The 13915-nt window shown below is 47.1% G+C and overlaps 1 protein-coding gene across 1 annotated transcript in view; it reads left to right on the top strand.

Annotated features, from left to right (window-relative positions):
* LOC8025626 (sortilin-related receptor) overlaps positions 1-13915 on the top strand; it is a 286962-nt gene that overhangs the window by 247462 nt on the left and 25585 nt on the right. The window contains exon 36 of the mRNA XM_029971324.3: positions 4621-4697. Within this exon, the coding sequence (XP_029827184.2) occupies positions 4621-4697 (77 nt within the window). The remainder of the gene's footprint in view (positions 1-4620; positions 4698-13915) is intronic.

Below are 13915 nucleotides of genomic sequence, written 5' to 3'. Positions count from 1 at the left end.
CCTGACATGCTCTGTCCTGTCCCCTTCTTCTCTTCTTAGTCATTTGCGCTTTTTAAATCTCCGTCTAGATGTTCAACCAACTAGTAGCCCCCCCCCCCAATTAGTAATCTTGACGAAATATCCGAGTTTAAATTATTGAGAGTCCACTGCAGTGGGAACCTGCCCGGGGAATTGCACGGTCGTCCGCCGCACAAGCTCCTGGCGACGTTGTCAGCTACGTCATCATTCGGTCTCAGTTGCGACGCCTGGGACTTTGGGCTGCACTCGCCGCCGCCGTAGAGTTTATGAGACAACAAAAATTTCAATGTGTTGAGCCAGATTTCGATTAGCCGCCTGTGGATGAGAGCAGTGAATCGCTCTATCAATCGAGCTATCGATGGAGCAAATTTGAGTGGATTAAAGGCAATATACAGTCGCCAATTGATTTTTCGGATTCTGAGGGGACCCCGAAATTGTCTAAATAATCAATCGCTCCGAAAAATCGATTTCAGCGCCAAATTATCAAATTTCCGCACATATTCTGCTGCATATTGGCCACTTCCCACTTGCTCAATGTCAAGTTTAAGTTCTCGTGCAACTTCCACTTTTTATTGTTAACTTTTTGCTTGTTTGTTTATCTGTTTGTTCTTGGTGCCGCACTTCGTCGGCGCCTTTGTCGGCACAAACAGCGAAGTTGAAGTTGGCACCATTTGGCACTATTTGAAGACAACGTTTAGACCACCAAGCTCGCTTCAATACTAAGCCTATTGGCAAAAAACCTTCTCGCTCAAAGACCACAAAGACGGCAGACGGCTGCTCTTCTCGCGGTTGGACCCGAAAAACACAGACCACGAGAACAACTGGAAGAACCATAAGAATGGGAAGACAGTGGCTGGGTTGGCTTTAGTGGAACCGGAAAACCCATCTATAGCCTCAGCCCAGCTTGTTTGTTGCGTAGGACGTGGCATCGAGGCTAGACGGCAAAATCGAAACAACCAGAATGACGGCGACTAAGCTTGCGGCGCTATCGCGGTGGCTGTTTTGTGGCTGTAAACTGAGGAAATCGCGCATATTATATCGGAAATTTCGAGGAATAAGCTTTATGGCGTTCAAAATTTCGGTCAATGTTATACATTAACTCTATGGGGTGAGTGACGGTTCGGCGAAAACGTGCGAATAATGGAACATGTCCAGAAAATCGGCGTCCTAAAAATCGGTTGGCGACTGTGCCATATGTATGTGATTGTAAGTCAACTCGATTGCAAGTCGACTCCCCACATTGCACATCAGCAAAAAAAAAATGTTTAGATGCACATTTTATTGCAAATCCGTGAGAATAGCAAAGTATCTGTTTCGAAAGCCCAGCCTCCAACGCGCGATCGATGCCTTCTGGCATGCTTTGGCTGCGCATGCACGTGCAAGGTGCATGAGGTGCCGAGGCGTTGTCGGAATTAGGAAGATCACGCTGGAGGCAGGACAACTGAAGCTGCTCCCTGTCGCTCTCGCTCCGTCTGCGACTAGACTACGACTCACCCGCACTGGTGATGTCAGTCCCATCGTCATCACTGCTACATTCTAGAAGCACGTCGGCAGCGTCATCCAATGAAATAATCCACTTTGCAAATGAAATCGAGTTTGTTCTTCTTGCCAAGCCTTGGGGAGAAGAACAGAATCAATGGTACCAAATGTATGCCGCAGAAGGTATGGGCACTCGAACATGGTATGGAGCAATGGCGGCTGACGTGATGTCAATGCAAGCCATGTATACCGAAGGTCGTGACAAACAGGAGTTTTCCAAATAGAGCATTTAAGAGCCGCTAAATACAGTGGAGCATAGTTGGCGCAGACTGCAAACACCGCCGCGGTTACACGCGCACCTGGCGGGGCCTCCACACAGCATAAGCAACAAAGCACAAAAATAATTTAAAAAAAATGAAAGAAAACAGGAAAAGCGAGACGCATAAAAAAAATATTTTTATTCATAGAAAAAGTTAAGCGAGCAAAAAAGAAAACTCTTTAAATTCAAGTAACAAAAAAAGAAACTCAAGAAAAGATGAAAGTCGCTTACAACCCCCTTTAACACCGAATTAGAGTGCAGCTCTTGAGGAAGAGGAGGGGAAGGGTACTGAGGGGAGGGTACACCGCTCCTCCCTTCTCCTCACCTCCTCATCCTGCGTGCTACCCCTCCCTCATCGTCATCGCTATGACGATGACGTCATCGTGATCACGTCATCACAATGATGTCACTGGTGACGTCATCGTCACCAGTGATGTCATGCGTTTCATAATGCACCGCCCGGTTACGCCAACGGTAACGCTGAAGCCGGAAACAAGCGCCTAAGAGCTGCGCTGTAAAAACAAACGGCCAAAGCAAAACGGCAAATGAAAAAGGTAAACAATGATAAGGCATTCAAAGTGTGATTGCACAACCGTTGTTGTCTACACACTCAACTTGCCAAAGACTTTTTTCTTATTTTATTTTGGGGCTAGGGAGTTACGCAGTATCAGCAGTGTTCGGGAAAAAGGCGCAGGCTAATATTTCTGACAGCGGGCACTCCCTGCTCTCCCTACTTGCACGCGCGTGCCCTTCCCTTTGCTATTGCCATCCTCCACTTTTTTTTTTTAAGCTTCATTGTTTGTTTGTTTTACACTTCCTTTTTGTTGTGTTGTGTATCTTCCAGCCTTGATGCTGGCTTGGTGGTCTGCCAGCCCCGCAACGCAATGCAAGCGATGTGCCTGCCACCTGCGCAATAGACCTTTTGCGAAATTCCCTAAGCGCCCCGCCCCGCACGAGGAATTGTGGTAGAGATTGTCCCTCGCCTGGCCGCCCTGCCTTGAGATCGCATTGCCTTGTCGCTTGCCTCCTCTTAATCCTGTTTTTCGATTTCATTGTCTATTTTAATCTATTCCACTGTATTTTCTATTGCTTCTAAGTGTTTCCATTCTCTTCTGCGCGCAATATTTCTTGTATATATATTGTATTTGTGTCTTTATTTCGCCTTTTTCGACGGGAGTTCCGACGGACAACACGCCACTTCGGGCGTCGTTCCCCGGGTGAGTACTATCGTTGCTACTGATTCCTATCGCGCTGTTAGCTGTTCATTTTGCTTCAATTTGACCCGCGTGCAGTCGAGAGGAGCCGTTTATGAACATCTGCGCACATGTCATAGGGGTAGGCAGAGCTCTGAATCAATAATCGCGACGCGATAGCCGAGTGCGCTGTGATTTGGCCGCCCGTGCTCGCTTCGTTGACTCGCGCTGTAGCGTATGCCTTCGAGTGCCGCTAACTTGACCAAGATAAAGCACTCCATTTTGTCGCCGCGAACCATTTGTCCGAATGTTTCCGAAGCTGAGGCATATGCAACGCTGCGGCGCCTGACAACTGCGATCTGCGGCGCAATCCCTTCGCAAACGCTGATCGCTCAATGTCTCGGCTTGAATGCGCCTATGGCATGCCTTCGTAATCTATCTGCTAAGCGGTTGTCAGTTGCCAACGCCCTTTTTCAAGTGCAGAGATGTGTTGCCGCGAATCATTTGTCCTAATGCCCGTGAAGCCGTAACACCGTTCGTCATATCTAACGCTGCGGTGCCTGACAAACTGCGCGCAGCGGCGCGAGCCCTTTGCAAGCACCGGTGGCCCAACGTCGCAACTTGTATGCGGTTATGGTATGCCTTCTTAATCTATCTGCTAAGCAGTTGTCAGTTGCAAACACCCTTTTCCAAGGGTGTTTGCAGCGCACTCAGCTCTCGCGTTGCGATTGTTGATTCGGAACTCTGCCTCCCTATGACATGTGCGCGGGTGTTCATAAACGGCTCCTCTCGACTGCACACAGGTCAAATGAACCAAAATGAACAGCTAACAGCATGATAGGAATCGGTAGCAACGGTAGTTCTCACCTGGGGAACGACGCGCGAAGCGGAGTGTTGTCCGTCGGCACTCCCATTGAAAAAGACGAAATAAAGACATAGATAACATATATATACAAGAAATATTGTGCGCAGAAGAGAATAGAAACACTTAAAAGCAATAAAAAATACACTAGATTAGATAAAAATAGGTAATGGAATCGAAAAATAGAGGATTAAGAGGAGGCAAGCGACAAGGCAATGCGATCTCAAGGCAGGATGGCCAGGCGAGGGACAGTCTCTCCCACAACTCCTCGCTCGCAGGCCGGGGCGCTTGGGATGATGATGAATAAATCTTTATTTAGCGAGCATCAGGTGCATGTTAGGGCACCCGCCCTAACATCTACATATTGTCTGTTGGATTGCGGAAAAACAAACAGGCAGCTGGGATTCGTTCGCTATATCGAGTGTCCCCGCCATGGGCGTTGGATACATAAAGACAACGCTCCTATACTATTACATGTGATTTTCAAGGGGATGTTTGGTCTGTGATATAACCAGGCTCGACTGTATATTTTTTGTCTTTTAGGGACAATTTGAAGCTACTTTAAGAAGTGGTGTTTTTAGAATCCCAGTGTACCACTAGGCAGGGTCAGTCTCAAGTAGAATCGGTTCTAACTGCCAGTAGACGAAGTTGGAACATTGTGTCTTTACTGGCCGAGGTGTCGAGACTGGAGACTGAGAAGTGTCTGGCAGCAGTGGCTAACTTGCCTTGTTTTGCTCGCGACCGACCAGACCGCCTGGGTGACACGGAGACTCCGTCCTACGTCGTGGAGCAGCCCCTGGAGCCCTGTCGGTCCTACAGCTTCCAGGTGGGTCTCTGGGAGGGCTCGCTGGGGAGTGCCTCACACCTTGCAACGTTTCTTCAACCTGTCGGGTCCTGGCAATGATCATAGGGGAGACCTCCGCCTCATAACCATACAACTTAGCTGGTTCCCTCTTCAGGCCTCTTGCCTCTTTCTGCACTCAACCTAAGCCAAAAAATAATCATGAGCCATTCCACTCTGCAAAGGTGGATGACCAGCAAAGCTGTTTAGTACACTACACAGACGTGACGCAGAATTTAGCTTATGCTCCATTAAAGTTGTCTAATTTCACAGCATGGTACCAGCATATTTTTTATGCCTTCTCCGCCCTACGACTTTCGTCGTCTTGTGTGGTTTGCCACTTGCACTTGGCGTTTTCGGCGCAATCTTCGTCGGAGGTGTTTGCCGCCCGCCGCCGCCAATGACATTCTCGTGCCGTTCCCGCCACTGCTCTCCATAGGCGCGTTGCTCTTCGGGAGCCCGGACTGTACGCGGCCCATCACGACGAGAGAAGAGAAATAGACCTATTGCGAATACCCAAGCATCGAGGAGAATGCAGGGAATGGTGTTCCTTGCGCCGCACGTGCCAGCGTTTGCAGCATTAACTGTTCTGAATCAAAATATGTTTAGGAACGCACGTGCAAACATCTTGCACGCACGTTCATCAACGCTTTATGTTGGTTATTTACTTCGAATCATTTATACGGTGTGGTTCTCCTTGGGGCCACTGCCTTTGGGAGTACCACGTTCGCGGCGAGACGCTCTACCGCGAAGCGGGTTCGTACTCGCGTGTTATGGTGCTCGTTGAGCGAAAACAGACACCAGTCACGTTGGTAACGGTGATAAACTGTTTATTTACAATGAAACATAAAGAAGAAAACAGCGGCTATAAGCTGGTGAACGCCGTCGGTGTGGAGATCGCCCACCGCCGAACGGTCGTTCACAAAGCTACAAAGGACGGGGTAAACGCTTACCGGTGCGCCGGACGGTTCCCCGTTGTTGCCGCCGCCGAATCCCAGGGAGAAGAGAGAGCGAGATACTGCTGTTCGCTGGTTTTAAGATAACGGCGGGGGCGAAGTGGCCAATCAAGGAGCGACACGTCGATCTCCTCTCTGCGGGGGTTCGTTACGAAAAATCGCCCCAAAGGGGGAGAGAAGGAAGCCACTCACAGTGGTAAGCCGCGCCACCTCTCGCTACGTCAGCGCGGCCGCCACGGCGTACCAAACCGCTGACGCAACAGAATGTTCAGGGATCACAATCCCCACACTGGGAACACATGCGCGTCCAGCAATTCGAGTGTAGGGTTTTTCATCTCGCACACGAAAAATCCACGGAACCCTGGCCATAGACAGCTTCGCTGTAAAAGTGTGTGTACACTAGGAAAAGAAAGGAATCTCGTACAAAGCAAGAAAAAACGGGACAAGTTACAATTATACGCACATGATTGGCTCGATTCTTCGTTGAAAAGTGCTTGTGTCACAAAAAATGTCTATTAGCTTATTATATTCGAGTTGTATTCTTGTGATTGTCGATATACTGTGGTAAAAAACCACCGGGTAAAAAGGGCACTGAGAATGACTGAGCTGGAAGGAAGAATGGAATCAAACTTTTCTTGCATAAAAACAATAAATCGAGTAAATGTCATCTACTAGCGAAGAAGAGGACCTGCTGTAAATAACACTTACGAAACACGTTTAAACATGTTCGATAGAGAATGACACAATATGGCAAATGTAATTCCTAGTTTGATGCGCACGAAGCAACGAAATAAACCCTCGAAACATGCAGGCAAAGAAAATTGCCTCGTAAAATTAGATATTGCACCAAGAGTCTTAAGTGAGGTGTTACAAATTGTTGGTACATGGTGATTAAAGTTCAATGCTGAGTCAACAAAAATTCGAGGGTGGGGGATTGTGCACTTTTAGTTTCAACGAAAATTCCCAGATCACGCACCACTCGGGCAATCACCATTCATTTGCTTATTTTTTGTGCTCATGAACAGCTTTGCCTTTGTAAATACAGTACAGCAAAAAGGGGGAATAATACTTGCAGAGTTTATTGAGAAAAAACTTGAATGCGATAAATGATGCTTAAGTCTATGGTATTATACAAGTTCTGAATGTGCGTCATGGGGCAAGTTTGGAAGATTGGTGACATAAAATGTAAGAAAAATTTACAAAATCGTCTCGGCAGATGAATATTACTCGCTGAAGTTAGGTCAGGGCAATCAGTTACTTCAAGGGTTCTCAAACTTTCTGCTCCCACAGAACCCCAGGAAGCCTGAAATATTGCTGTGGAACCCCCCCACCCCATATTTGCCGGTCAAGAGGCGACATAAGTACAATCGCAGGCAATTTTGCTTGCGTTGCTTCTCATATATCCCCACCATATCAATTGCGATGTCAGAACAAAGTGAGATAAAGGCACTTTGCAGGGTCCTGCTATGCAGCCCACAGCGGGGGGGGGGGGGGGGAGGGGGGGAGGGGGAGGGGAGGAGGAGGAGGGGGAGGGGGGAGGGGAGGGGGTGGGGGAGTGGAGTGGAGTGGAGGGGAGGTGCAATTTGGGCATTCGCGGAACCCGTGAGACCAGCTCGCGGAACCGAGTTTGAGAACCCCCGAGTTTCTTTATGAAGGCATTAAAACAAGAAATATAAGATCTCTTTCACGGCGTTTAGCGCTCATGGCAGAACATTGTTCTAAGAGTCTTGTACGTTCTAGTAAACTGTGCAACCGAAATATTGATCATACAAAATTCAGAAGAAACGCTTCTGGACATTTTTAATCATCTCTCGGTGCATGTGCCCATAGAATTCCATACAACAGTGGAGAACTCCAGCTGGTGCCGTGTGCACTTGGCCAAATAAGTGGAGAATAATTATCTTTTTGCATATATTTGGTTTTTAATACTTCAATAATTTGGGTTTGAGGGTCAATTTACTTCGTTATTTCGAGTTCTTAAGCCCTGTGGGAAACATGGGGGGAAACATGATTTGTTTGTTAGGACCGGGTTCGTTAAATCGAGTTTTGACTGTGGTTCACTTAGCTGAAAGTTCACTAAACTGAATATATTCACTAGAACATGGAACAGCATAAAGCACAGCATATATCAAGTCAAAAGTGTGAAATCCAATCTATGGCGTCACATACATAGATATGTACAAAGTGCATAACAGTTATTTTGCTGCCTTTCTCATCTTGAAACAAAAATCTGTAATTTTTATTTGCACCGGTGCTCTTAAAGGGATACTGAAGTGAAACTTGAAATACACCTATTATGGTCAGAAATAGGTTCAATATGATCAATGATATTCATAAATCATAATCGCGCGTTTGTATTTTGAACGGATGGCTATATTTTTCACCCTAATTGGCCCGATTGGGCGCGCGCTCAAAAATCGGCCATCGGAGAGCGCGATGCGTCTTGGGATATTGGGCGCATTCGTGACGTCACTTGTGCCAGTCGGGAAAGGCTACGGCGTGAATGTTGTGGTTACGAGCGTTGCCACTTGGTGGCGCGTTGACGATTTACGACCTGTGACAACGTGGCCGTTTGAGATGTGCAAGGGCTGCACGCACGTTGCACCACGGGACCACGGCAAGTCGGCAACCACGGCAGCACTGACAAAACCAGCTCTGAGGCCGGATTCTCGAAGCGAATTCACGACGAAAAAAGTGCGTACGACAAATTTGAGAGAAAACCCGTGCTCTCGAAACGAAATTGCCGTAACCTTTGCGCAGGTTACGACAGAATCCTACGACAGCTCCGAAGCTGTCTTACGCACTTTTTACGATCAAATCAACAAGGCCGACAGCGTCGCTCAGTTACTTGGTATCGGCCACCAACGGACATTTATTTTTCTTTGTGCTCTTCTCGTGCGTCCCGACTTCAACCAGCAAGAAAAAAGGAAGGAATACTTAAAACAGACCACGACGATCAAGAACGCAGGATCCACAAACACACGAGAAGAGCTACAACAGCCACGATTCTGCCGACCGAGCGAGCTCGGCAGAATATAGTAGGAGCAGCAACATCGACTCGGCGCACCGTTGCTCCGGCGGTCCTTGGCCAAGACCGTCTGTCCATGACCGGCTGGCCTGCTGAATGGAATATGCCCGCTCGACCCTTGTGGACCCTTACCGGATGAGTAGTTTGATCCCTGAACTAAATTTCAGAGGTCAATATTTTCCCCTTGTCTTCTCGATCTCCTTGTTTTCCGAGACAGCGGTGACGAACGCTGTCGTCGAAAAGGGACTCTCATTGATTCTATCTCCTTGTTTTGTGTGATATAGAGCTCAAATAAACGCCATACGGATTACCTTGGCAACTCGGTATGTACACTATGTTATTAGTATGCCATTTTTATTCTGACTCGACGCTACGTCAGTGTCAAGCTATAGCAGTTTGTGGGAGCTACGCGATGTCGGTCTAACCTTTCTTTGCCGAGTGTCATGTCAGTATCGAGTTGCAATCGTAAAAGATCGGTCCAGAAGCGCTTACCGAAACGTGGTCTAACAGAGCGAATCCAGCACTTCGATCAAACGCGCGTGTCCGCTCCGAGTGTGAACAGGTATTTGGCATTTGCGTGGCTCTTGCTGACAGCCTCGTAGTTCAAACATATCCTTTTTAACGTCGGCTTGCAGCTCGCGACTCGCAGCAACTAATACCGGCCGTGCCAGAAGCATGCTCGGGCCGTGTCGTGCAAAGAGCCTCAACAAGAACGAGCTCACTGTGGCCAACTACGCTTTGGCTTTCCCCGCCAAGGCTTTGCAAACGCGTTCAGGCCTAGGCGAATTCTGCCGGCACGCCGTATTGCCGCAGAACGGCGCTGCTATTTTGGCACAAGTGATGTCACGAGAACTTCCCCCCATCCACCAGATGAGAATTTGAAATCGTTTAATTATGTTTAAAATTAGTTCTCCTGTGTTTTACAGCGCTATATTTATATTTCCGAGGTGGTGCTTGTCCCTAGCCCATATTTATGCAAAAAGATTGGCGCTAAAATTTCGTTTCACTACCCCTTTAAAGCGCATACAGTAACAAAGCTGTCCAGAGCGTTTATGTTTTTAGGGGTGAAGTTCCTTAGGGTCTAGCCTTGTCTGGCGTCCGGGGTCACGTCGATTGCTATCTGATCTGTCTTCTTAAAAAAAGAAAAAAATGTTTGCGCAGTCGACAGGATTCGAACCTGTGCGGGGAGACCCCAGTGGATTTCTAGTCCATCGCCTTAACCACTCGGCTACGACTGCGGAACGAGTAGGGGGCTCCGAGATGTGGTAGTAACTGAAGAGCTGGGGATGTCATGGATGAAACGTTGCATGTAGCCGCTCAACGTCTATACAGGAGAGGGCGCTGCTGTCAAATGCGTATATAATCGCGTTAAACTTTGCATGCATTGACTCAACGTTTATAGACGAGAGGGCGCTGCGGTCAAATGCTCAACTGCGTATATAACCACAATCCATACCACACATTCTCTTTCTGACATGGACCGTTGACTTAAGCGGTAGAGATGCATTCCTACGGCTTCTAGCGGATCCAAGCTGATCCGCTAGAAGAACCACTGGCTCTGCATTTCACCGACCATAAAGCAGTAATAATGAAGTCGAAACGCAATTCGGAACTCCGCACTACCTATGAGTAGGGCTCAGTGTTTTCAGAGTTTATTTTTCGTGAAATTCGGAGGGTGTTTTTCGGAGCTTATTTTTTAGCAAAATTTCGGTGTTTATCAGAATTTTAGTCTTGTGCGAATAGTGGAGTTTGAGTTCGAAGCGAATAGTGGTTTTAGCCGAATATTTTCGATTCGAATATCGAATAGTTTTTCCACGCCTTTCACTACCATTGCATAATGCTTAGAGGAAAACCCAGCTAAACTTGTGAAGGTTGTTCCACTTGTTCATTTATAAGCTAAGTTTAATCTATCTATATTTATGAACTGTGACCTCAGAAGGTCTGGTGTCTTGGGATGGCAAGTAAATGACGGATCTTATATAAAATGAATCCTGTAGAGATGTCCGACTATACCCAATGGAGTTAAGTTACAAATCTTGCTATATAAAATATTCTTTCTTTAATCTCGAGTTAAAAACGAATGAATCGCGCATGATGAACGCAGGTTGTAAGGGCATCTCTGCCTAACATAGTATACTCTTGCATAGCAGTTTAATTATAAAATTTTTACTGCAATGTAGATATACACATTCACAAAGTTTTCATTTATTTTCAAATACAGTCGGCACAGGTGCACCATTCCGCTTTGAATGTTTACTTTACTTCCAAGCACACAATTACGATATTCATACTTTTCAAAGTTTATCGCGGCTGGTTACCCCGTTGAGTGCGCTTCTTACCAAGCACCGGTGCGCTGCGGAGAAGCAACACCCGTGAAGCTCGCTTTCGCGAGTATTGCTTCTCCTCAGCGCACCGGTGCTGTGGTAAGAAGCGCCCTCAACGGGGCCAACCGGCGGCAATCAACACTTCGAAAAACGCAAATAGTGCAGTTCTTCTCGAAGCGAATATCGAATAGTGTATTATTCGGAACTTAAAACGCGCTTGTATCAATTAAGATTTCTTCAGTTGAATTTAGCGTTGGTGTCATTGGCGCTGCTAATTTTTCCCGCGATAAAAGTCGCACACAAGTGTAGCTTCGATAAACGTCGTTACCTTAAAATTAACGAACTGCCGGAGGTAGTCGCAAGGAAGCTCGTAGTCATCCCATCGATCTGTCCCGGGGCCACGCGAGGTGGAGTGCTTAAGGATGTAATAGAGAAGTTTCAACTGCCCCTCTTCCCTATTTTGTACAATCACTCTGGTCCATAGCCTTCACTGTTACCCCCAGAAACATACCCTCTCCTTTCTCTAAATCCCAAATCCCATGGCCCAAACTGGAAACCAAAAGAGTGGCTTTGGTCGTGACATGGATGGTGCGATGACCCGTTTCCCTGAACCAAACTTGATGACACAAGCCGTAAGACCTCTTTTGACAATGGTTCGAGGCTTGAAAGATAATTATGGTATAATTTCCCAGAACCATTAATCCTGCATTGCCCAAATTGTAAAAAAAAAAAAAAAAATACTTTTTTTTTTTTTGTTGGGTGGGGGGGGGGGGGGGGGGGGGTTATCGAATAAATCTGAATTGTCAAAAACTTTACCGGCGAGTGTTTTTCTGAGTTTTTCGGATTTATCCGAAAATACGGAGCCCTGCCTTTGAGCGATAAAAAAGCTCAGCACCATCAGCACTACCTATGAACAATATCAGTATCATCAGCACCACCGGAGCTTCGCCCCAATCAACATCATTCACCACGTGGAGATGCGGTCATTTTTGCACTTTTTCTGGCATAGCTTGTTGCTGTAATGAAGCCATACCGCAATGGCATCGTCCACTGGCTGGAAATATCCCATGCAGAGTCGTTTCCTGTTGGGATTGAATGCAATTTCCCCTTTGAGCTTCAAATTTTGCTTCACTATCATTGACAATGTTGACGGTGGAGTCCCATAGTCCTTCTCAACATCCACTTGCCTTTGATCGTTGTCCAGACGCTCAAAGCTTTTGAGCTTGTCTGATAGAGACAACTGCTTCCGTTTCGTTGTACTTATTACGAAAGTGGGCCCATAAACTGCCGTCCTGCCATTGTTACCTAAAACTAAGATGGCCGAATGGGACCGATGACAAAGAAAAAACAGACGCACCATGTATCCTGGGTCCACCGATCAAGTTCGTTGAACTGAAATACTCGCTCTTCCGAAATTTGTTTTTCGTTTAACTGAAATATCTTTGTGTAGAATGCATAGGAAAACCGCCGGCGATTTTTTTAAAGTTCATTATTCTGAAATCTTTGTTAAACTGACGTTTGCTCATGTGAGAGTTTACTGTATTAGGCCGACAGGGAGGTGTGTTAACCACAGACTCGTAGAGCATCATCTGGAAGGTCACGGTCGTCAGCGGATGCTTTCACCCCATTGTCGTGTATGCCCGCAGATGCGCTGACTGCGTTCCCGTTTCAAGAATACGCAAGTTTTGGGAGGTGTTAGCGGAGAGAGCTCCACAACGACGGACACCTAGCGGCGCCTGTGGAGGGTGGAGAGAGAGGAGGACCATCGCGGGGAGAACTCGCGCACGTCATGTCGTCACGACGAATTGTTATCCATTTTAATCCGCATTAAATCGTTGTTTCAATTAATATCGCTTATTCTTGAGCTCATCCACGACTAACATGGCGGCAAGGACTCACTAACGAAGACTACGCGGACGGGCAAGCAGCGAAAATTTGGTATGAAGCGACCGACGACTACCTAAAAAAGACACGTGCAAGTGGCCCACGGACGACCTGACGACGGCACTACGATACAACGCACCAGGTCACCTCGACAGTTATGTCATCGACTGACATAACAGCGAGAACGCTCAAATGACGCCCAAGTTGACATCAAGCCGAAAAGCACCACCGCATGGAGCGGCTTTTTTATTTATATTTCTTTTTGTATTTCGAAAAGCACATCTGGGCTTATAGCACCAAGTTTGACTCGGGTTACCAGCTCCACGATTTGCTTATACTGCTACGAAACTCGATTTTGTTGCTCCTGAGCTGCTCCAAAGCTGAACTTTTCCTGCTCCAAAGCTGCTCCAAAGGGGCTCCCAGACCTGCTCTAAAAGGCTGAAGCTTGCTTCCACCCCTGGACTAGTCGAAAGAGCCAACGGCAGGATTCTCCCACCACTACGCAAGAATGTGAATGGAGACGTGGATCACTGGGGCGACTATCTTCAAAAGGCTACCTTCGAAGTGAACACGCAGTTTCTTGCCAGACTTAAAATGTCACCGTTCGATCTCTTATTCAAGTTCACGCCGCGAAGAGTCATCGACAACCAACCATCTATCGACCCAGACATTGAACAAGCAGACATCAATGCTCTCCGACAAGAGGCATTTGAGAGCCTAACCGAATACCTTCAAGGCATGAAGCGGACACACGACAGAAAACATCCGCCAGCCACCTACGATATCGGAGAAAAGGTCTGGTATAACAAGGCATCAGACAAGGAAAAATTTGCGCCTGTGTACGAAGGGCCGTACACGATCATTGACTACGACAAACAAACGTACACCATATCTCGCAACCTTCAAAATCAAACAATCCCGGACAGCAACCGTACGCCAACTGAAGCACATCCACGATCGATTCAGCTGGCCAGGACGCTGCGGATGAGGAAGCAGAAGCAACAGTCCTAT

Source organism: Ixodes scapularis, unplaced genomic scaffold (genome assembly GCF_016920785.2).
Source record: "Ixodes scapularis isolate PalLabHiFi unplaced genomic scaffold, ASM1692078v2 PGA_scaffold0__279_contigs__length_252992795, whole genome shotgun sequence".
Classification (NCBI taxonomy): Eukaryota; Metazoa; Arthropoda; class Arachnida; order Ixodida; family Ixodidae; genus Ixodes; species Ixodes scapularis.
The sequence above is the reverse complement of the archived record's forward strand: the minus strand, read 5'-3'. Positions and strand labels throughout refer to the sequence as shown.